Source organism: Ammospiza nelsoni, chromosome 10, assembly GCF_027579445.1.
Source record: "Ammospiza nelsoni isolate bAmmNel1 chromosome 10, bAmmNel1.pri, whole genome shotgun sequence".
NCBI classification, from domain to species: domain Eukaryota; kingdom Metazoa; phylum Chordata; class Aves; order Passeriformes; family Passerellidae; genus Ammospiza; species Ammospiza nelsoni.
Window position 1 is genome coordinate 8,621,729 of NC_080642.1, and position 22,391 is coordinate 8,644,119.

General features: G+C 64.1%; 3 protein-coding genes across 3 annotated transcripts; 2 read left to right on the top strand and 1 right to left on the bottom strand.

Moving 5' to 3' along the window:
* The first annotated feature begins 1,919 nt into the window (after positions 1-1,919).
* Positions 1,920-4,296, top strand: POLR2H (RNA polymerase II, I and III subunit H). Its single transcript, XM_059479390.1, has 5 exons — positions 1,920-2,036; positions 2,389-2,472; positions 3,164-3,257; positions 3,621-3,704; positions 3,820-4,296. Exons 1-5 carry the CDS (start codon positions 1,964-1,966, stop codon positions 3,935-3,937), a joined length of 453 nt encoding a protein of 150 aa, XP_059335373.1. The 5' UTR covers positions 1,920-1,963; the 3' UTR covers positions 3,938-4,296.
* Positions 4,297-4,665: 369 nt separating this feature from the next.
* Positions 4,666-6,714, bottom strand: THPO (thrombopoietin). Its single transcript, XM_059479645.1, has 5 exons — positions 6,518-6,714; positions 5,642-5,769; positions 5,472-5,558; positions 5,102-5,266; positions 4,666-5,004 (listed from the first exon to the last, which is right to left on the bottom strand). The coding sequence occupies exons 1-5, from the start codon at positions 6,555-6,557 to the stop codon at positions 4,822-4,824; spliced, it is 603 nt and encodes a 200-aa protein (XP_059335628.1). The 5' UTR covers positions 6,558-6,714; the 3' UTR covers positions 4,666-4,821.
* Positions 6,715-11,794: 5,080 nt separating this feature from the next.
* On the top strand, positions 11,795-21,596 carry CHRD (chordin). The gene is made up of 24 exons (XM_059479370.1): positions 11,795-11,816; positions 13,824-14,106; positions 14,441-14,544; positions 15,062-15,188; positions 15,564-15,692; positions 15,773-15,890; positions 16,755-16,851; positions 16,955-17,096; positions 17,168-17,308; positions 17,795-17,877; positions 17,964-18,111; positions 18,209-18,315; positions 18,400-18,516; positions 18,604-18,760; positions 18,850-19,091; positions 19,178-19,291; positions 19,493-19,705; positions 19,788-19,881; positions 19,985-20,041; positions 20,137-20,240; positions 20,369-20,471; positions 20,574-20,728; positions 20,890-20,983; positions 21,134-21,596. Exons 2-24 carry the CDS (start codon positions 13,977-13,979, stop codon positions 21,199-21,201), a joined length of 2,844 nt encoding a protein of 947 aa, XP_059335353.1. The 5' UTR covers positions 11,795-11,816; positions 13,824-13,976; the 3' UTR covers positions 21,202-21,596.
* The last annotated feature ends 795 nt before the right edge of the window (positions 21,597-22,391 follow it).

Sequence of the window (22,391 nt, forward strand, 5' to 3'; positions counted from 1 at the left end):
GCTTTGCCATGGCCCTCAGCCTGAATCACATCAGGATCCCAATGAGTACCCCTGAGTACAGCGGGGGCTGGCACATGGACCCCTCCCCGACAAACAGCCCTGGCCCCCACACCTCCCTGTCCCGGCCGGCTGGTGTGCACCAAGCAGGTCACATCCATCCAGGACGGCACCCTGACCATTCTGGAAAGGGCGACTGGTCGTACTGGTGAGCCTGGGTGTGGTAGTTCTCCCTCCGTTCCGGCACACCCCGGGGCTGTCCTGCCATGCTCGGTGTGCTGCTGCCACCCCCTGGCAGCCCGCACAGCCTCGGGTGTCCCCCGCAGCGCAGGGGTGCCGGGTCCCCTGCCCCAGTCCTGCCCCCTAAACCAGCATCCAGCGGGATACAGGATGCCAGGGGGCTTAGGAATCTGGGGAAGGGTCCGCACCTCTCGCCCTGCGCCAGAGGGAGCCTGTCTGCGGTCACCGCGTTCTGGCAGGAGGAGGTTCCTGCCCTCCCCGAGCCAGGGTGGACAGAGTGGGGAGGGGGCTGCGGGGCTGGGGGAGTTGCCAGCCAGCGATGATTAGAAGGAGCCGAGGTTCCGTCCCAGCGCATTAAGACTGTCCCTGCTGAGTGCCACCGCCGCGGGGTGACCCCGCCGTGAACCGCCCACGCTCCCCCGACCAGACCCCTGGCAGCAGCACTGCCCTCCACGCCGGTGTCCCCGCTGCGTGTCACCCCCGCCCCGTCCCGCTGCCTGCGCCCCAGGCATGCGTGAGGATGCGCTGGCACGGTGTCACGGAGGGGATGTGCCATGCAGAGGTCACACCTGTGTGTCTGGGGAGCACGGGCATCTTGTGACAGGCCTCCCTTTGCGGATACCGGGGCAACCTGGCTCCGGTGCCGTCCTGGACCACGACCTGGAAATGTCTGGTTCCTGGGGACAGCAGGGACTGTGTTCCCGCGAAGCCACCTCGCTGCAGGCACACGGGCACACACGGGGAGCCATAATCCCATAGATATCCCCGCTCACGACCTGGTGGTCCCCAGGGAGATGGTGGCATGTGACTCACACACAGCGCCGTCCCACCCGCCCTGCGCAGTCCCCATCACACGGGAGGGGACACCTGCCAGCTCCACCAGCCTTCCTTGTGCCACATCCCTGGGCACACATGGCACAAAGGAGGAGCAGGGTCCCCGCTACCCGGCCATTCCTGAGGCAGGGAGGAATTCGCTCAGGCGGGCTGGGGGTGGCATTCGGGGAACGTGGAGGACAGGGCTGAACTCTTGAACCCGCACCGGCAGCTCCCGACCGCATGCCAAGCGTGGAGCACCCCGTGGCGCCCAACGTGCGAGCAGCCCCCGGCCGTGCCAGACCCCCCTGTTCCCCTCACGGTTCACCGGCAGGACACGGGGGACGCTGTCACACGTCCCTTCCCGCCGTGGCTGGCGGGCGAGGAGGAAGAAGCCGGTGGGGGCGGCAGCCCCGAGACCCATCGCTGGTTGAGTCCGTGCAGCTCATCACACCCATGTCCACTGCGATCGGGGGGCGGGGGTGAAGCCCCTGTGTCCCTGCGGCGAGGGTGGGACATGGGCTGCAAGGGCCCCGCGGGACATCCCTGACACTTCCCGGGGCATCCCTGACTCCCCCCGGGACACCCGGACCCCTCCCGGGATGCCCCGGACCCCACTCAGGACCCCCCCGACCCTTCCCGGGAGTCCCGGTTCCGGCCGCGCGGGGGCGCTGCGGTGCCCGCTCGGTGCCGGGGGCGGGGCCTTGGCGCGCGGCTCCATCCGCGGCCTCACAGCGCCCCCTGCCGGCCGCGCGCGGGGCAGGGGCACGGGCACGGCGCGCGCTCCCGCCGGTCCTGGCGGGGACGGGCCCCGCCCACCGCGAAGCCGCTTCCGCCCGTCCGCGGCGGTGCGGTGGCGTCATCAGTGCGCGCCGGGCGGAGCGGCGCCGGGAGCGGGAGCGGAGCCGGTGCCATGGCCGGGATTCTCTTCGAGGACATCTTCGACGTGAAGGACATCGACCCCGAGGGAAAGAAGTTCGACCGCGGTGAGTGCGGCCCCGGCTCGCTTCTCCCGCTCCCCCGTCCGCCCCTCCCGCCGGCGCTGGCCCCTCCGCGTGTTGGCGGCCCCGGGAGCGCCCCCCTTCCCCGGGGCTTCCCCGGCCCGGCTGCTGTGCCGCCCCCAGCCCCGCGGGCCCTGTGGCGTGCATTCCTCGCCCCACCGTGTTCCTCTCCCTGCCCTGTGCACGCCTCTGTCGGCTGCCGGGCTCTGGCATCCATCCTGAGCCCACCGAACACGGCTCCGGTGCCAGCCAGCCTGGGCTGGGAAGATGGACCCTGTTCCCACCCAGCCCTCGGGAATCTTCTGTGTCCTTGTCCCTGACTCTCTGCTCTCCCCAGTGTCGCGCCTGCACTGCGAGAGCGAGTCCTTCAAGATGGATCTCATCCTGGACGTGAACATCCAGATCTACCCCGTGGATCTCGGTGAGCCATCGGCACAGCCGGTGTCGCTTGGGTGGGCGAGGGTAGAGGAGGCGGCGGAGGGAATTGCTGTGATCAAGGAATAAGCTGCCTCAGGCTTCCTTGTGTCCCCGTGTTGTCCCCAGGTGACAGAAGGCTCAGAGCGCTCTCAGGGTACTGAGGCTGAGCTGGGTTTCTGCTTCACCTCTCTGTCATTTGGGTCACCTGTGTCCCTTCCCCCCAGCTGCTGTCTGGGGAAGCTGCTTCAGCTGGTGGTTACCAGGCTTTAAGGGAGAACTCCTGAAGTTAACTTCTGCAGCTAAATACACAGAATGTGTGAAAAAGAGAATATTACCCTTTATAAAACGCAGAAGGGCTGAAGCTGATGCTGCAAGAGGCTCATGTACCTGCCCAAGGGTCCAGCCAAGCTCTCTGGGGGGATATAAGTGAATATTTTCTTGTGTCCCCTGAAAACACTAGCAGTGCTGTCCTTCTGGCTCTGGTTTCCTCTGTGATGTGGGAAACAAGGACACACAGGATCCAGTGTGACCTTTCACACATTCCCCACAGTCCTGCTGGAGGAGTGGCAGCAGGGACAGAGCTTATTCAGCTCCTCCTGCCAGGGTGGCCCTTTGCCCCCCCTGAGTTCTGGCTGTGTGTGCTGCTGATCTGGTTGTGCTCTGCCCTTCTCACTGCTGCTCTGGCCTCCTCACAGGTGACAAATTCCGCCTGGTCATCGCCAGCACCCTGTACGAGGATGGCACCTTGGATGATGGCGAGTACAACCCCACGGATGACCGGCCCTCCAGGTACAGGGACGGGCAGGGACGGGCAGGAAACAGGGACACGGAGAAACAGCTGAGGCCGGATTTTTCAGGCTGGACACTAAGAGGAATTTCTTCATGGAGGGGGTGATTAAACATTGGAATGGCTGCCCAGGAGGATGGTGGAGTCACCATCCCTAGAATTGTCTGAGGAAAGGCTGGATGTAGCACTGGTGCTGTGGTTGAGTTGACAAGGTGGTGTTCAGTTGCAGGTTGGACTTGATGATCTGAGAGGTCTTTTCCAGTCCAGCTGCCTCTGTAACTGGGAGGTGCCTTCTCCTAGAGGACACTGAGCTGGGGGAACGGCCAGGTTTGATTCCTTGCTGACCTGAGGCTGTGCTGTTGCAGGGCAGATCAGTTTGAGTACGTGATGTACGGCAAGGTGTACCGGATCGAGGGCGACGAGACCTCCACAGAGGCGGCCACGCGCCTGTGAGTGCCTCGAGAGGGGGACACAGTGACCAGGGTGGGGTGGGGAGCTCTGGGATCTGGGCTGGGGTCTCCCATGGGATTGCCTGCTCTCACTACTGCTCTCCTCCCACCTCAGCTCTGCCTATGTGTCCTACGGGGGGCTGCTCATGCGGCTGCAGGGAGACGCGAACAACCTGCACGGGTTTGAGGTGGACTCTCGTGTTTACCTGCTGATGAAGAAGTTGGCCTTCTAGCACACCTTCATGGGCTGCCCCACAGACATCCAGCTGGAGCCCTGAGAGCCCACATTCTGCTCCAACATCCATGCTGCCCAGCCTCTTCAGAGCTGAGGAGGCAGGAGCAGTTCCCCTCCTCATCCCAGTGACTTCTGACTCCTGCTGGGATCCACATCTCTGTTTGCAAGGAGAGAGGTGCCTGATATCTGAGTGGACACCATGCTGGCTGCTGCTTACCTTCACCTGTGCTCAACACCCCTGGCACTGTCCAGGAGCACCTAGTCTGGGACAGCTGCCCACCTCCCTCAGGGACCTTTCCCTCAGGAGCCATCCTGAGGCAGGCTGCCTTGGTTTTGATTAAACTGGGTTGTTTTGTACAGCTGGCTCTGCTTGCTGAGAGACAAGGCTGGCAGGGAGTGGATACACCTGCACAGGGGCTAAGGGGGGAGGGACCCTGCCACTTCCCAAAGGATGGGGAGTCCAAACCTGCAGCAGGTGGGTTCAGAGAGGAGGAGTGGCAGCTCAGGCCGTGCCGGGGGATCCTGCAGCACTGGCAGCTGCCATGGCTGGGAGTGGGCACTGGGCAGAACTGGGATCATGTCCAGAGGGGCTGGCTTCTGCCCCAGGCACAAGGACACACACAGCTCTTTAGAAAAATAGCTCTTTAATCAAAAAGCATTCACAGTAGAGGTGCCTGCCCAGCTGGGAGCAGGGCCTGTGCCTGCTGGCACGTGAGTGTCACTGTTTGCCTCCACACACTGCACAGTTGTGAAGACTTGAGGAACAGGTGCCAACCTGTTGCCCTGATGCCCTGTGGGCATCTTCCTGGGCACCCAGAGCACAGCTTAGTGTCCCGCAGGATTGCTCCAGCATTGCTTTGTAGTTGAACCCTGTGTACAGCCTCATTGGGTCCCGCATGGAGGGTCTCTGCTGTCCCCCTGTCCTTGCTTGCACAAGACCGTGGCCAGGTCGTAGAAGAAGAAGCGCAGCTTGCCCTGTACCAGCTGCCGGTAGGTGAGGAAAATGCTGGGGATGTGGGTCTGCTCCATGGAGTGTGGGGAGCAGCTGGGCTCCCAGTGTCCTGTCTGAGAGTGAGACAGAGGGGTGACAAACACTGCTGCACCCAACCCAGCCCAGCTGGCACTGTGCTGGGGTGGTCTGGCTCGTGTGGGGAGGTCTCACCTCCCAGCTGAAGGTCTGCAGGAGCAGGAAGAAGGAGTTGGCGTGTCGGTAAAGCTGGCTCAGCTGCCTGGCCCCACACTCGTCGCTCACCTGGCCCTGGGCCCCTGCTGCAGCACCCAGCAGCAGGGCCAGGTCACACAGGATCTCCCGCCGCTTGGTCTCGTTCTGGGGGAGCAGACAGTGACCCCCCAGGGCCTCGTTGCTTTCTGTGCTCACCTTAGGTCTGGATGGAGTCCTCTACCCTCCCAGTGCCACCAGATATGCCTACAAGCATCTTGTTCAGCATTTCTGGTGCTTCTGCCAACCCAAGGTTCATTCTCCAGTCCTGTTAGCACACCAGTGCCAGCACCCTCCTCCCAGCCCCTCTCACCGATTTGGATTTCCACTGCTGGAAAGTGAAGTCCACCAAGGGCAGCACTGCAGGGCACCTGAGTGCAGGCAGGGCCTGGCACTGGCCCTAGTGAGGAGAGATGTCAAGGTGAGGTGCCAGGAACTGTGCATGTCCCTAGTCTTGGGTTTTGTGGGGACTCTGATCCTCACCACTCTCTTTTCCATGTCCTTGGCCTCCACGATGTACTTCTGGATGAGCCTGTTGTCACAGACCAGCCGTGTTGGGCTGGCACGGTCCTCTTTCACGTGCAGGAGGAAGGATGTGAGGAGGAGCAGTCCTGGAGGAGATAGGGTTGCCTTGTGCATAGTGCCAGCCCAGAGGCACCTGCAGTCCTCTCCCTGGCCCTTTGGTGGTCCTGACGGCCCCGTGGAGGGGGTGCAGGGGGCGGTGTGAGAGGCTGAGGAGGGCCCGGTGCTGCTCTCCGGTCAGCCAGCGAGGGGTGCCGGTGCTCACGGGGGAAAGCCGCGCTTTCCGTGCCGGTGCTGTGTGCCAAGGGGCCGCACAGTCACGTCTGCCAGGTTTTTCGGCCATGCTCCAGGCAGGGAAGCAGGGCTGTACTCCCTGTGCAGACCAGGGCCAGCCCTCCGGATCCCTGCCAAGAGCGGTTCCAGGCGTCATGTGCGCTTCGGGGAATCCCAGCCTGCAGTGTCCCACAGGGAACATCTGCTCCTGGCTGCTGCCCTGGCTGAGCGCTCCCCTGCTGGCTCTGCCTTCCCCAGTGCCACTGCACACCACTGTGCCCAGCAACTGCCCACCCTGCCAGCTTCTCCATGCCCTCTCTGCAGCCCCTGCCTCCCTCGCTTCCTGCCCTGGCACTACACCAAAAATCCTCAGTGCAGCCTGTTTACCTGCGATGGGCATGGAGAGATGCTTGGTTGCCCTCACAGTCCAACTAGCCCAGAGCCACCCTTGGGGTTTGGTGCCCAGCTGTGGGACTCATCGTGCAGGGCACGCTCTGGCTGTGGGGCCACAGTACCCATAGGCCCTTCCTGCGCACCCGGTCCCCCCTTTAGCCACACACTCACTGTTCAGCTCCATGCTCGGCTGGGGGCTTCGGCCCTGCATCTTCCACCCTGGGGCCGGCGGATGCTCCCTGGCTCCCGTCCCCCTTCCATGGAGGACGGCGGTGGCGCGGGTTCCCCGCGGGCCGCCCGGCCGGGACGGAGGCCGGAGCCGGCGGCGGCCCCGGGACAGCGCGGCGTGGCTCCGCGCCTCCGGCCTGGCCGCCCCGCCGAGGCAGCACAATTTCCTGTTGTGTCGCCCTGACCTTCCAACAAAATCGCAGCGGGGGCCCCGGGCCCGGGGGAAGGCTTCCTGCCTCCGGCCGCTTCCTCCCTTGGCTCGGGGCACGGGAAGGGCGTCCCTGGGCGCCCTCCGTGGCTGCTCACCTGGCCCCGGGCCTGAGCGCTCAGCGGCCAGTGCCTCAGCGCCTCAGCTGGGCCTGTCCAGGGCGGGAGGGTGGCCCTGGCACCTGCAGAAGGGATGGTGTCAGTGATCCTGCACTAGACAGCCCCGGGAGCATCAGTGCTAATGAAGTCCTGCTCCTAGCTGTGTCAGCCAGGTATGAAAGCCACCCCAGAGGTGGACCAAAATCCTGGTGACCCTCTCCCAGAGGTGGACTTCATCCATGCTAACCTTTACCCTGTTGACCCTCACACAGAGGCATGCTCTGACCCCTGCATCAACCAGAGGTGACTCAGGGAGACCCCCGGGATCACTGTGGTTCATGGGATCCCTCTGGAGTGGAGAGGGCTATGGATCACAGGGGTTATGGCCAGTGCATGGCCCCAGGGCTGTTTCACAGGGGTATTTGTTGGGACTGGGCAGGGTGAGGCACCCAGAAGATGCCCCCTGCCTGGGTAGGAGAAGCACAGGGGCCTGTTCAGCACCATGCCCTGGCATGGCTGTGACATTCCCTGGCAAAGTCAGCTCTCGCTGGGCACTCTGGCAGGGGGTGCACATCCCCGTGCCCATGTGTACGTGTGTGTCCCCATGCTGCTCATGGGTACACACCACCACGTGCACCCTCAAACCTGCGTGTACACACGTGTGCTTCCCTGGCACGCGTCAGGCCTGTGCTCAGATAACCCTCCACCCTGGGAGCCTCCCACGGCTTCCCTTTGGGGAGCACTCCCCTCCCAGCACACATCCTCTGCTCCTGTCTCCCTGCAGCGCCTGCGTTTCCTTCTCACACCCCGGCTCTCTCTCGCACGTTCCCAGCCGTGTCCACAGGGACAGCAGTTCCCGGCAGCGCCTGGCCGGGTGACAGCAGTTAAAGTAAACACCGTGCCCCGCTCCACCTGCCCCGTGCCCCGCTCAGCCCACAGGAGCCCACCTTGCAGGGTGCCTGGCTGGGGGGTCTGGCAGGGTCGAGACTGGCAGCGCCGGCTCGCCTGGGCACATCTGGCAGCAAAGGGACCCGCGAGCACAGGGGTCAAACTCCTCCAGACTTCCCCCACACGGCCCTCCTGCGGACGTGACAAGCTGCAATCCCGGCCGCAATCACTCCTGTCAGCGCCCTCAGCCCCTCTGCCAGCGCTGGCCTCGGGCCCGCCGCCGTCCCCATGCCAGTCCCTGCCATGCCCACACCATGCGCATTCCCTGTCCCTCCCTGGGTGCACAGTCACTGGCGATGCCAGGCTGGAGAGCTGCCGTGCCCTGCATTCCTTCTTGATTAGGCAAACAAACCCACCAGGGGAAACTGGAGAGCAACTGGAAACTGGAGGTCTAATGGACCCCCACGGTCAGCCTAAGGTGCCCACAATAGTCCCTTTACTCCAAAATATTTCTTTATAACAATGCCAGAAGCTGGCAGGCATCATGAGCCTGTGCCCGTGGGCAGCCTGGTATTCCTCTGCTGGAAAGGGCAATGCCAGCTTTTGCTGCCCATGCCAGGGGGGCAGAGGAGGATGTGGGGGAGAGCTCTCACTTCTGGCCCCAGCGCGATCCCACAGATGTGGCGTGCTGCAGAGGGAGAGTATGGGGGCAGTAAGTGAGGCACAGGGACACCAGAGGGACCGCAGAGGGACACGGGGGCTCCGGCCAGGCAGCCCGGGCTCGGGCAGGGGACAGGAAGCCCGGCGGGGGCCGCGGGGCTGCACAGCTGGTCGGATCCCGGTGCCAAGATTCCCACCTCTCCTTACAGGGTGCGAAGTGCTGGGAATCCCGCTGCAGGGACAGCCGTTCGCACCCACTTTGCCAAGGTGCTGAAGACAGCAGGAGGTGCCTGGAGTCAGGGAAAGGGGGGGAGAGGAGGAATACGCCGGGGTGGGGGGGAGACTGTGGTTCGGTGGCACAGCTGCTGTCCCCGCAGGCCACCCAGATGTGCTCGGTGGGCACCCCCAGGATGTCAGTGCTAGCACGGGAAGCAAACCTGGCCTTCCAGGGACAGGGAGGGGGGGTCCTAGCCCCCTTTGAAGCCCCCATAAAAGGGTCTGGCATAAAGGAAAGAGAAAGTCAAAGGAACAAAGAGAGCGGCTAATCCCGGCGTGAGCAAACAGCCCCGTTTGCTCAGGCCGCAGCTGGCTCCGGGGCCAGGGAAAGGAGCACAGCGGGGCTCTACGGGTGCCAGGCAGCGGGGGACCGGGACTCGGGCCGCCCCTCCCCGAGCACGGGCAGCCCCCGGGAGCAGGATCCCTCCCGGACCCTCCGGGCACTTTTTCTACATATGCAAATTGCCAATAAACATCCGTGGGCAAATCCTGCTACCCGCGCAGCCCGGCCCTTGCGCTGCTCCCAGACAGCCGTCCCCGGAGAACACCCACGCTGCCGGGTGGAGCTGCAAGGGGCACCTTGGTCGGGGTGCGGCAGCTTGGGAGTGAAGGATGGCACGGTTTTACCTTTCCCAATTTTCATCAAGCCACATGCTGCCCAGCACCCCAGCACAGAGCCCTCGGCGCTGCCCAGGGGATATCCATGGGCAAACCCTCCCTGCCTTGGACAAGGGCACCTGATGCCAGTGGCTCTGCTGGCATCGGGGGCGATTCCCCTGTGCCTCCTCTACCCTCCTGCTTCCCAGCCAAGCTCCCCATTCCAATGGGGCACACGGAGCCTGCTGGGAGGGCACCTCATCCCTCTGCCTCCATCCCATGGAGAGGAGAAGGGGTTAATGCCAGGCAGCCGAGCCGCAGGTGGGCGCAAGAATGAAATTCCTTCTCGCTGTCCTGCGAAGTCTGGGCACAAATATTTGCCTGCATGTCCGGTGGGGAGGGGGGAGACCACCATCGCTTCTGGGAGTTTGCTAATCCCCATGCCAAACAAGGCCCCCACATGCCCCACATGCCCCCCGTCTTCCTCCTGCTGGGGTCACGCTGCAAAGCCTTTGAGGAGGGGACATTTGGGGTCAGGGGGACACCAGCACCTTTGGGTGCTCCTATGAGCAGGGAGCTCTGTGGAGTTGACCAGGCACTTGGAGCAGGTATCTTGTTCAGGAACATTGGTGCGGCTGATGAGATTGTTTTGGGGTTTACATTCTGCTCCCCGAGCCCTGGCCACCACAGCAGTGTGAGATGAAGGCAAGAGCCCCAGCCATCCCCACCATGTCAGCAATGCACCCACTGTAATAAATTCCATGTGTTCACAGACAGAAAATAGCCAACTTCCCCACTCCATTGCCCTCAAATTGCATCCCCCTTCCATACCTACCACCCCCAAAACTCCCTCCATCCCCAGAGCGCCCTGGCCTTCATCTGGGATGGCCCAGCCCTGCAAGTCGCCTACCAGTTGTGCAAATATTGCCGGAACGGCTGTAATCCCTGTGTCCAACGTGAATTATGAGATATTTCCACCCATTACGACAGCCCCCCCGCCCCACCGCGTGTGTGTGAGGCCGGGGGATTAGACACGGCACAAGCCACGCTCGCACAAAGCTTTGGGGAGGCTGAGGCTCTGCATCCCACAACGGGGCGGGGCGCTCGAGGGGGGCTCTTCTTGGAGAGAGGGGGTGCCCCACTTGCCTTGCTGTCCTCAGGCTTAGGCCTGGAGGCAGTGCTGGGATGCCCAGAAGGCAGTGGGAGGCTGTGAGAAGGGGGGCCCATGGCATGCAGTTTCACCAGACCCCATCCCTGGGGAGCAGAGGCTCCTTCCTGTCGCCCCGAGCCGGGCTCATGTTCAAAGCCGCGAGCAGGCAGCAGCTAATGAGGGCAGACAATGGGAGCTGCTGAGGGCAGAGCAGGGTGAGGGCCTGCTGAGACACCCCCACGCCAGGCATGGCATAGCCCTGCCACCACGATCCTCTGGAACACTCCACGGGACCCTCACCACTGAGCAGGGCACACGCCCACCAAGCCCTGCAGAACTGCAGGCTGTTCTCTAGGGCACCGTTGGGGCACCCCACCTGTACTTTGCTGGGACAGGAGACACCCATGGCACCATCACCGCCCCACTGGGGACAAGCCAGTGCCCACCCTGGGAAGGGATGGTGGAGGAGTGAAGGTGCCCGGCCTGAGGCTGCCCGTGGCCAGCTGTCTCCGTGGTGGTGCAGCTCCAGCTGCCCACAGCTGGCAGCCCCGTTGGGGATGTGCCAGTGCTAGGCCCAGCTCTGGAGGCTCAGAGGTGCCTTTGTGCAGGGCGTAGCTCCTCACACACATGTGCGGGCATTGGGAAGCAGCTGCTGGGACCAGGACCCTTTGCCAGCACTGCCCTTGGCGGGCACCATCCCCTCTCCAAGAGTACAGGGACCCCCAAGGCTCTGCCAAGCCTCCTCTGCCTAATGATGAGGGCACCCCTTGGCATTTCCAGGGGCAGCCCAGGCTGTGGGCGAGGGAAGCCCAGGCACAGCTGGAGCATCCATTTCCTTCCTGCCCATGTGCCCCCACTGCAGCGGCCATGTCCCCTCCCTGGGCAGGGATGCCCAGCACCCTCCTGACCCGACAGGCCCCATGTCAGCATAGCACCCTGCTCCCAGCCTGGCAGTGCCTGCAGCCCCTCTCTCCCTCACGCTGCCACCCTGTGCCTTGGATTCCCCGGTGCCTCGGGGCTGCAGCCAGGCGGGTTCCCCGTCTCTCTTTCCTTTCCCCGGGAAAGGGGAGGGAGCTTCCCTCAACTCTTCCCCGTGTCCCGCAGACGAGCCAGGAGACTGTGACGAGCTCTGGGTGCACAGAGCCAGCAGCGGATTCCTGGCATCGGCGGGACAGCTGGGAGCCATCGCCCGCCTCCTCCCCGCTCGGCCCCGCTGCCGTCCCGCCGTGCCCGGAGCCGCTGCTGTGCCGCAGCGGGCACCGCGCAGCGACGCTGGCACAGCCACACAGACCCCAACCCTCCCCTGCCCTCCGCGTCGCTGGACCCCCAGCCAGCGAGGACCTCGGGAGAGAGGAGAGGGGACAGGTCAGTGACGCCGCTGGGGACCGCGGGGAGGGCACAGGGCCAAGGGGTGCCAGGCTGCCAGCCATGGTCGCTGCTCCTTGGCAGCAGCAGGGTGCCAGGACAGCCATGCCCGAGGGATGCCCGAGGTGCTGGCAGTGTCCCAGCTGGTGATGCCAGCGGGCTGTCCTGCTGGGGTCAGCCCAGCCACTCCTCGCTGCCGTCTGCAGCTCCTGCCACGGGCCAGGTCCCGGCAGGGCCGAGCCTCCTCTGTCCCTCTGCCCTCCCCGGGAGAGGTGTCCCACTGCATGGAGACTGTGCCAGACCAGGTCAGGGAATGGGATGGGGCAGCCATGGATAAGATGGGGATGGACAACCCCATTCTGGCTCTGGGGTGCGGGGCGGTGGGCTGCAGCCCCCCCAGCTGCTCGCTGGGCTGCGGGGAGGCCCAGGAGGAGCTTTCTGGGGAGGCAGGGGCCTGTTGTGCTCCAGCTGTGCCGTGTTTCCCTAGCTACACCGCGCAGCTGGCCGGGTGTTTGCACCGCCCGGAGTTGATTTTGGCAGCCCCGCGCTTCCCCCTCCTCCCTCCCCACCCGCCTTCCCCCTGCCGGGCGCCCGCCTGCCACGCACCCGCCACCCTCAGCCTCTCCCTGCCACTCTCGGCAGGGGTGGCAGCAGGGACGTGGGTGACACAAAGCGCCCCCACTCTTCATAGGCTCCCCCACCCCTAAATTCATGCCTCAGTTTCCCCAGATGGATGATGCTTTGCCCAAACTTTTCCATGGTGTGTACTCACTGCCAACCTCTGCCACCCTTACCAGCCCAGGTGTGGGTGAAGAATGGGGCTGGTGCTGGGGGCTGCTCTCACAGCATCCCCCCTCCAGATGCTCCCTCCCTCCCTGGACAAGGGAACCCAGGCTCCTGTTCCCCTGCAGCCCCTGTCACTGGTGGGCAGGAGCCCAGGGTCCCATTCTGGAGCCTTGCTCTGCCCAGGATGGGCAGCAGCTGGAGAAATTTAGGAATGTGGCAGGCACAGGCAGGAGGGTGTTGGTTGTGCCTTTGCAGAGAGCAGTGTGTATTTGGAGAGGCTGTTTTGGGAGCCCATGCTCAGGGGTGCTGAGTGGGTGGAGGAAGGGCTGGCTGCAGGGGAACAGCAGATGGACAGAGCCTTGCAGCGCCCTGTCCTGGGGTGCCAAGGGGCCTGGGAGGGGACTGAGTGCATGGAGCAGTCCCCAGGATGTTTCATACCTGAGGGGGGGGGGCAATGAGCCCTGGAAGAGCTCATGACTGAAGGTGGACTGTGTGGGTATGGGGGCTCCAGGATGCTCTGTGCCCAGGAGATGCCCCATGCTGGGAAGATTGCACAGACTGAGGAGACTGGCATTGACTGGGTGCCCTGCAAATGCTTTATTCCCAAGGGGGGTTATCGGGATGAGGAGACTCCTGTGGGGCTCATACCCTTGGAGAGGGGAATGTGAGTGGGGGCGTACCTGGGATGTGCTCAGGAACACCCCAGGCTCTGTGGGATGGTGGTGGTGGTGTCTCCACAGTGCCTTATATCCCAGAGGGTGCTGTGTGAACTGGGAGGGGATGTCCCCAGGATGCCCAGAACCTGAGGGTGCCTGATGCTCTGAGGGAGGGTTATATCATACAATCGTACCATAGACTGCTCTGGATTGCAAAGGACCGTAAACATCACCCAGTTCCAGCCTCCTCCCTCAGGATTCCCCATGCCCTGGGGCTGGCATGTGAGGAAGGATGCTCTGCACTCTGGGGACCCGCATGCCGGGGGAGAGGGGGCGCAATGAATGGGAGGGGGGTCCCCAGGATATCCCGAGTGCGGGGTACCTCTGCCTGGCGGGGCAGCGGCGTGTCCCGGTGCCGCAGGACGGGACAGGACGTCCCGTGCCGGGCGGGGGCGGCGGGGCCGGGGCCCGGGGATATGTGGGGGGGTCGGAGCGCTGCGGGGGGCGCATCCCCCCCCGGCCGGCCGCTGCCTGCGCCTCATTAGCGGGGCCTTTGTTTGCACAGGGCTCGCAGCTCCCGCTTGCCCATGCCGCCGCCTATAAAGCGGAGCCGGAGCCGGCAGCCGGGCAGAGGCGGCGGCAGCGCCCGGCAGCGCCCGGCCCCCCCTCCCCGCCGCCGCCTCCGGTCCCGGTCCGCCCGCCCCGGCCGGCCGGCACCATGCGCGCCGCTGCGCTGCTGCTGCTCGCCCTGCTCCCGCTCCGGCCGCTGCCCGGCCGCGCCGCCCGCCCCAAGCTCGCCCTGCCCATCCGGCCCGACACGGAGCCGCTGCCCCCCGGCGGGGCGGCAGGTAGGAGCCCCCCGCCCTCCGCCCTTCCTTCCCCCGCTCCGCGCACCCCCGGTCCCGTACGAGCCGCTGCCGCGCCCCCCGTCACGCATCCCGGGTCGGGCACCCCCTCCCTGCCGCCCGCAGCCCCGTCCGTGCACGGCGTGCCCGCACCCCCTCCTCTGGCACCCCGCGTTCCGCCCCGGGCCCCCCGGCTGGCAGGGACCGGCGCTGGGACCGGCACCGGCGGCGCGGCGGGCGGCGGGGCGGTGCCGGCCGGCCCGGGGCTGCGGCAGGGGGGTGCCCGCGGCCCGGAGGTGACCGGGGACGGCGGTGGGGGGCGGTGGGGTGTCCGCAGGTTGCGCCTTCGGGGGGCACTTCTATGCTCTGGAGGAGACGTGGCACCCGGACCTGGGGGAGCCCTTCGGGGTGATGCGCTGCGTTATCTGTCACTGCGAGCCGGTGAGTGCCCCCGCACACCCCGTTCCCTGGAAGACCCCCCAGGACCCGGCTGGCTGGGGAGGGGGCTGGCGAGGAGGGAGTCCGACCCCTCTGTTCAGTACACTCCTCTCATTCCCATGGAGGAGGGAAGCGGGATCCCTGTAGCCAGCCGGACACCTGGATGTCCTCCCCCGCGGCAGGGGGGAGAGAAGGGGGGTTTAAAGGATCAGGCTTCATTCTTCCTCCCCCTCCTCGGGGATGGCCTCCGGCCCCCTCCCTCCCTCCCTCCCTGCAAGCAGCTCCTCGAGGCCGGGGCTGGTGGGGCCACGCACAGCTGGTCAGGAGGCTGGGGGCTGCGGGGAGGGGGCCCTGGTTTGGCTGCCGTACAGGCATCTGGAGACTCTGCAAGGTGTCCAGGCTCCAGATGGAAAAAGATGGGGGAAGCCATGCTGTGCTGGGAGGGCACGACTTGGCACACCTAGAAATGGCCTGGCACACCTTGGCACGGCTCCTCTGGAGTCTTCTTGGCCCCCCACAGCAGAGGAACCACCGGGGGAAGCCCGTGGGGAAAGTGAACTGCAAGAACATGAAGCAGGACTGCCCTGTGCCTGCCTGTCCCCGGGCCACGCTGCTGCCAGGACACTGCTGTCACACCTGCCCCAAAGGTGAGGAGAGCGGGTGCTTCTCTGCAGGGAGACCCCACCAGACCCCCAGGATCCCCACTGGCCTGGGAAAGGGGGCAATGCCCACCCCCCTGAAAAGGGCTGGTCACTTTGTTATGAAAGTCAGCAGTGCCCATGATAGGATGGGCAGGGGAAAGCCCTGATGGGAACAGCCTGAAAGGAGTGCGGGGGAGGCACACAGGGCTAAATGCCCTGCCTGTCCATGTGCCTGTGCACACCACGCCCCACCTAAGAGCCCCACAGTGATTCACAGGGCACATCTTGGTCTGCCTCAAAAGGGGCGATTTATTATTGTCCCCCACCCCAAGCTCTTGGGCACAAGCAGCCTCGTGTGATGGTCTCCTTCTCCTCCACCAGAGAAGAGCCCTGCACTCCGGTTTGACACCTTGGAGTACTTGCAGGAGAAGGAGGATGACCTGGACAAGCCCTACAATGACCACTCCTACCTGAGCTCAGAGGGCCTGGCTCGGGATGATGCCCGCACAGGTGAGCCCCCCACCCACCCAGACAGCAACAGCGTGGGGCACCACCCACACTCCCCCTCAGCAGCAGCATCTCCTCCCCAGAGTTTGTGGCCCTGCTGACGAGCGGCCCAGAGCCGTGGCACCCCACATCCAGTGCCGTGGCCAAGGCTCGCTTCACGCTGCTGCGCTCCTCCCTGCTCTTCTCCATCAGCTACGAGCGGTGAGTCCTGCCCCCGTGCCCTGCCCAGCCCGGCACAGCAGGCAGCTCTCTGCAAAAGGGGGAATGCAACCGTGCTTGTGCCTCAGTTTCCTTTCTGATATTCCCCCGTGGTGCCACAGCCTTGCACGGACACAGTGAGAGATTTGGAGAAGGGGGGGCAGCATGCTGGGCTCCAGCCTAGGTCAGCAGCCAGAATTTCGGCACACCCACAGTGTCGGCCCAGCCTCACCCATTTGCCTCCAGATCTGGACTGGAATAAAACAGGAACAGTTCCAGGGCTCCCGTGGGTGCAGCTGGCAGAACTGTTGTGCCACCCTGCAGGCTCTGCCGGGGGCAGTGCCTTGGCACTGCTGCCAGGATTCCCCATGCCCTCCCCGGATGCCCGCCAGCAGCACAGCCTCTCCTCTCCCTCCCTCCTTCCCGCTCCAGTTTCTTCTGCTCTTCCTTGCTTCCAGGCCCCTTTGCATAGTAAAGTGGTGACTAATTTCCAGCTCTGACAGGGGGAGCCAAGCGGAGCCGAAAATGCTCCTTATTTACAGCCTGAGCGCTCAGCTCCCAGCGGGTCCTGCCATGGTGCCTTTCCTGGCAGAGACCCTCATCCTGCTTTGTGCTGGTTAGACCCCACTCCAGGATAGGGGAGCCCAGAGAACCCGTGCCAAGCTGGCATTTGGCAGGGCAGCAGTGTTGGGCTAGTCCTGGAATGGGCGGGCAGAGCCTAGCACTGGGCACCCCAGGAGAACATCTTCCTTCTCCTGCCCCCCCAAACCCCCGTGTGCCCTCCCTGACACAGCCCTGTGCCTGGTGCTGAGTGAGGGGAGGGGAAGGGCAGGCACGTGGCCCTTGCTCACCTCCGGGTGCTCGCAGGCTGGGGCGGCCGAGCCGGGTGCGTTTCAGTGACCCCGAGGGTAACGTGCTGTTTGAACACCCCGTGCAGAGGAGCGCTGCCCCCGAGGATGGAATGGTGAGAGGGGCTCGAGGGCAGGGGGCACAGTGCCACTTCCAACCCCTGCTGGGCTTGTGGTGCCCCCCAGCCACCGCCCAGCCATTCCATCCATCACCCACAGCTCTGTGGAATGTGGAGGACAGTGTCCAAAGCCAACGTCCAGCTGCTGCGGCGGGAACAGCTCCGTGTGTCCCTCATCACCCGGGCACAGCCCTCCGGAGAGGTCCATGGGCACATCCTCAAGCACCGGGCACTCTTTGCAGGTGAGTCCAGCCACTGCATGCACACCCAGTGGTGCCACCAGAATGTCCCTCATGCCCCTGTCCCTGCACAGAGACATTCGGTGCCATCCTGACCTCGTCGAACCCCTTGCACTTGGGCGCTGGGGGCATGGCCATGCTGACACTGAGTGACACAGAGAACAACCTGCACTTCATCCTCATGGCCCGGGGACTGCTGGAGCCTGGAGCAAGAGGTGAGGGCGGGCAGGGAAGGGAGGCACTGCCCACAGCAGGGGCTGCGTAGACCTGAAGGAGTGCATGGCATGTCTGCAGCTCAGGAGGCATGGGTTGGCATTTGTGGGGTCAGGATGGGTGGCTGGGCTGGGTGTGGGGCTCAGGATGGGTATGGGGGCTGTTTGTGGGGTGGGGTGGAGGGTGAGGTGTGCATACAGTGTGTTGTGTGATTTGGGGTGCACCTGGTGGAGAGGGGATGGTGCGCACCTATGGTGGGGGGCTGGGGAGGCTGCAGAGCATATGAGGTGTGCAAGAAGGATAGGTTTGTAATGTGGGTTTGCAAGGATTTGGGGCATGCTGGAGGGAATGATGAGGGCCTGGGCACACAGGAGCAGAGAACTGGCAAGAAAGTGCCAGGGGTTTGGAGGTGGTAGGCACAGAGGTGTGGGTTTGAAGTGGTTGCAGACCCCTGGTCCGGTGGGTCCATTCCCCTCTGCCATGTCCAGAATCCCCGTGGGTCCCGCTGAGGGTCCGCATCCTGCACCAGGGCCAGACGCTACGCGAGGTCCACGCCAACATCACTGTGCAGGTAAAGCGTTTTCATCCCCCCCAGGCCCTGGCAGCCACGCTGCCAGAGCACCAGGGCTGATCCATGGCACTCCATCCCCCTGCCAGGACCCTGACTTTGCAGAGGTGCTGAATGACCTGTCTGCCCAAGAGCTGCAGTGGCTGGTGCAGGGGCAGCTCCGCATCGTGGCCGAGACGGAGGGGCGGCACGCACGGCAGCTGGCTGGCACCATCACCACCCGCCGCAGCTGTGACAGTGAGCACAGGGCAGGCATGCCAGGGGGCAGGGGGATTGCTGTGCTCACCCCCGTGCCAATCTCACCCATCCTTGTGCCTCTCTCCCCGGGCTGAAGCCATCCAGAGTGTGCTATGTGGAGCGGACGCTTTGCTTCCGACCAAGACCGGGGCTGTGGGCTCAGCCAAGCTGGCGCTGCATGAGAATGGCACCCTGGAGTACCAGGTGAGTGGTGGGCACCCATTTCCCTCTCGAGGGTCTCAGGTGTATCTGCCACCCTGACACTGCCCTTTGGCACTGCACCCACAGGTGCAGGTGGTGGGTACTGCCAGTGAGGTGGTGGGCATCACACTGGAGACCAAACCCCGACGGAAAAGCAAGAGGAACATCCTGTTTGACATGACACCCAGCTACAAGGATGGGCTGGTGAGCACTGGCTGATGCTGGGAGGGATGGCGTGGAGACTTTGGGCGAGTCCCTGTCCCAACCTGCATGGTCTCCCACTGGTGGCAGGCCTGGGGTGCCTGGCAGAGCCCCAGCGCCCGAGATGCCCACATGCTTCTACAAAACGAGCTCTTCCTCAACGTGGCCACCAAAGACTGGGCAGAGGGTGAGCTGCGGGGCCAGATCATCTCCCTGCCCTACAGTGGACTGCTCGCCCGCTACACAGGTACCTGGTACACGTGGGTGATAACGGGGGCAGTGGGGCAGCCCTCCCACACACCACCATGCCCTGCCACGGTCCCTGTCTGTGCACAGAGATGCCCGTGGCACTGGCGGGGCAGCTGGTGTCCCCCCCGGTGCCCAGCGGCGCGGGGGGGCACGCCTGGCTCTCGCTGGATGAGCACTGCCACCTGCACTACGAGATCTCGGTGGCGGGGCTGGGACGGCCGAGCGACGGCACCATCAGCGCCCACATCCACGGCGTGGCCGAGCTGGGGGAGATGGGCACCCGCCCCCACCAGCACAAGCGCCTGCTCAAGGGCTTCTACAGCACTGAGGTGAGCTAAGCACCTGCTCAGGGCACCACACAGCAGGGGCTGGGCCAGACATTATCCCCACCCTGGTGCCCCTCTCGCCACGACAGGCTCAGGGCGTGGTGAAGGACCTGGATGCCGACCTGCTGCAGCACCTGGCCCAGGGCACTGCTTTCCTGCAAGTCAGCACCAAAGCTCACCCCAATGGGGAGATGCGGGGACGGGTAGGTCCTCATCGGGACAGGGCACCCTGCCCACCCCCACTGCTGCCTGTGGCGGGATGCCACTGCCTGAAGCAGGGTGGAAGGGCACAGGATCACTCTGTTACCAGGTCCTGATGTGTTTAGTGGTCATGGATGGTTCCTTCACCAGCCTGACCATGGAAGGCAGCCAGGCACCAGCATGGGAACTCATTCCCTCTCCAGGTGCACATTCCCAACCAGTGCCATGCAGGAGGGACCCGCCTGGCCCCAGGGGAGTCCCTGGGGCAGGCTGAGCTCTTGGAGAGCACCAAGACCAGGGACCAGGAGCAGCTGAAGAAGGACCCCAACTCCTGCTTCTTTGAGGGTCAGCACCGGGCACATGGCACCCGCTGGGCACCTGACTATGACAAGAAGTGCTCTATCTGCAGCTGCCAGGTACGAGCTGGGGGTTGTGCTGAAGGGGCAGCACCCATCAGTAATGCCCCTCTCTAATGAGCCCCATCTCTGCTGTCCCCAGAAGCGCACAGTGATCTGCGACCCCATCTTGTGCCAGCCCCTCAACTGTACCCACCAGGTGCACCCTGAAGAGCTGTGCTGCCCCATCTGTGAAGGTACCTGGGGGTGGGCTGGGGGGGTCCTTGTGAAAAGAAGGTGGGGGTCCCTTTTGGAGACTTTGCCATTTGCACCCACTCATGGCCTTCCTCTCCCTTGTAGAGAAGAAGACAGAGCAGGAAGAGCTGAAGCTGGAGCGGGCACGGGACAGCAGCGAGGGTGAGTCCTTGTGGGCATGGGCTGAGGGCGCAGCTCTGCAAAGGCTGAGTCACAAGGGCTGTGGCTTCCTCTTCTTCTTCTTCTTCCTCTTCCAGGCTGCTACTTCGACGGTGACAAGACATGGCGAGGCTCTGGCACCCGCTGGCACCCTGTCGTGCCCCCGTTTGGCCTCATCAAATGTGCCATTTGTACCTGCAAGGTGGGTGTGGGCTCCAGACATGCCCTCCAGCCTGGTCTGGCACCTATGGGGGCTCTCAGTTCCCAGGCACTGTAGCTGAGGCTCAGCCCAGGGCATGGGGAGCTGACTGCCCTGTGCCCTCCCTGCAGGGCACTACAGGTGAAGTGCACTGCGAGAAAGTGCAGTGCCCACGGCTCACCTGTGCCAACCCCGTGCGCGCCAGCCCCTCTGACTGCTGCAAGCAGTGCCCAGGTACCTGCACCCCTCTCCTGCCCTCCACTCTCCCTGCATAGCTCCCATGTTCCCCACTGGCAATGCCACAGGCGGGCATTGTCCCAGTGGCCTCTCGTGCAGCCCCAGAGAGGAGTGTCCCGGAGCTGGCTGACTCCATGCAGGCAGACGCGCCGCGGTCGTGCCGCTTCGGGCGCCGCTGGTACCTCAACAATGAGAGCTGGCACCCGTCTGTGCCCCCCTTTGGGGAAATGAAGTGTATCCTGTGCTGGTGTGTGGTGAGTGTGCCAGCCTAGGGCACCTCCAGGGGAAGGGAGGGCGCCACTGTGCCAGTCCCCAGGGCTTTGGGAATGGTGGGAGAGCAGCTCAGACACGCAGTGCACCCTGAGGAGCTGCTGTCCCCCCGCCCTGGTGCTCAGCCCCTCTTTCTGCTCCCCAGTCGGGGGAGACGCACTGCCAGCGCCAGGAGTGCCCCCCATCCGCCTGCGCCAGCCCTGCCACGAGAGACAACCCCTGCTGTGCCAAGTGTCGTGGTGAGTGCAGCGCTCACACACAGGCACCACTGCCCAAACGCTCAGCGGCACTCCCTGCACCTCCCAGTCTCCTTGGTGCTGGCACAACCACCCCAAGTGCCCTGCTGGCACCCCCTGTGCCCATCTCTGAGCCACACCTTTCTCCCCCAGCCCTTGATGCCCCCTCAGACGCACGGGAGAAGGTCCAGGATGCCAAGGTGGAGTCACGGAGCCACTGAGCAGTGACTGCTGCCCAGAGCGGGGCACGCACGCGGTGACGCTGGGTGGCACTGGGGGTCCCACTGCTCACTGCCCCTGCCCGTGCAGGGTGGGGGGCACAGAGGAGCACAGTGGGGTGCACAGGGCCTGGCCCTCAGCCTGGCCACCCCATCTCAGCACGACTGCAATGCCAGGACTGCCCTGCCCTTGTGCAGGGGGCAGTGGCCAGGCTCATGGAGGTTGGGGCACCCGCTGCCCTGGCACTCCAAGTGCCCCTGGCTGGCGGGCATCGTGCCCGTGTTGTACATAGTGTAAAGTCCTTCTGGCCCCTGTTTGCTGCACCCACCCTGTCTCAGCCGGGTTTCTCACATAATTTATGGTGCCAGTGGATGGAGGTCAAGATGTATTTATTAAAACCAGAGCTATTGCCCACCTGGTTCCTGTCTCTTCCTAGCAGCAGCAGGCACAAGGCTGTGCCCATCCATCCCATGGGGAACTTGCAGGCTGTGACATTGCTGGGGTTGGGGATGTATGTTTGGGGATATGGGGTGTGAAAGCCAATGCCAGGATGAGGACACCCTATAGGCTGTGGGTTGGCACTGGAAAAGACCAGAGCAGTGTACAGTGCCCACAGCTGGACCCCGATGCCAACCTCTGCCCACAGCGGAGGCTGCCAACACAGATGGTGCCTGCTAGCACAGGGATGCCAGGACTCTGGTGTCAAAAAGAGTCCAGCCTGGGGCCCTAATCCAGCTGCCACCCATGGAGGCCCTTGTCCTGCAGCACCCACAACCAGCTGCGTGCCCAGGGCTGGGCACAGACACCCATGGCTGTGCAGGGCAGACCCCTGTGTGTCCTCTGGGGCAGCACAACCCCGGTGACCCCAGTGCAGTTGCACTGGGCTAAGGCCTCATGGCGCCCATAGGAGACCCAATGCTGCCTCCTGCCCTTTGATCCCTAATGTGGAGAACTGAGGGATCTCTGGGGCCATTTGCACTGTGCTGGTACACACTGGTATGACTGGGACATTCAGAGCTATACTGGGCTATACTGGAACAGTGCTAGAGCTGTAGGGACAGTAACACTGGGCTTTACTGGGATAGCAGTAAGGGATGGTGGCACAACCACAACACTGTAGTGGGACAGTGTCAGCCTGTACTGGGGCTGCATCCAGGATGGCATTGGGCTAGACTGGAGCAGTGGTAGAGCA

Bases quoted from the DNA above. Each gene is read 5' to 3' on its own strand.
- CHRD (XM_059479370.1), top strand. From the start codon at position 13,977: ATGCGCGCCGCTGCGCTGCTGCTGCTCGCCCTGCTCCCGCTCCGGCCG. The intron at 17,878-17,963 runs GTAAAGCGTTTT...TCCCCCTGCCAG, and splicing joins ACGCCAACATCACTGTGCAG to GACCCTGACTTTGCAGAGGT. The intron at 18,316-18,399 runs GTGAGTGGTGGG...CTGCACCCACAG, and splicing joins ATGGCACCCTGGAGTACCAG to GTGCAGGTGGTGGGTACTGC.
- POLR2H (XM_059479390.1), top strand. From the start codon at position 1,964: ATGGCCGGGATTCTCTTCGAGGACATCTTCGACGTGAAGGACATCGAC. The intron at 3,258-3,620 runs GTACAGGGACGG...GTGCTGTTGCAG, and splicing joins ACGGATGACCGGCCCTCCAG to GGCAGATCAGTTTGAGTACG. The intron at 3,705-3,819 runs GTGAGTGCCTCG...CTCCCACCTCAG, and splicing joins ACAGAGGCGGCCACGCGCCT to CTCTGCCTATGTGTCCTACG.
- THPO (XM_059479645.1), bottom strand. From the start codon at position 6,557: ATGCAGGGCCGAAGCCCCCAGCCGAGCATGGAGCTGAACA. The intron at 5,770-6,517 runs GTGAGTGTGTGG...TATCTCCTCCAG, and splicing joins GCCGAGCATGGAGCTGAACA to GACTGCTCCTCCTCACATCC. The intron at 5,267-5,471 runs GTGAGAGGGGCT...CTGCTCCCCCAG, and splicing joins AGCAGTGGAAATCCAAATCG to AACGAGACCAAGCGGCGGGA.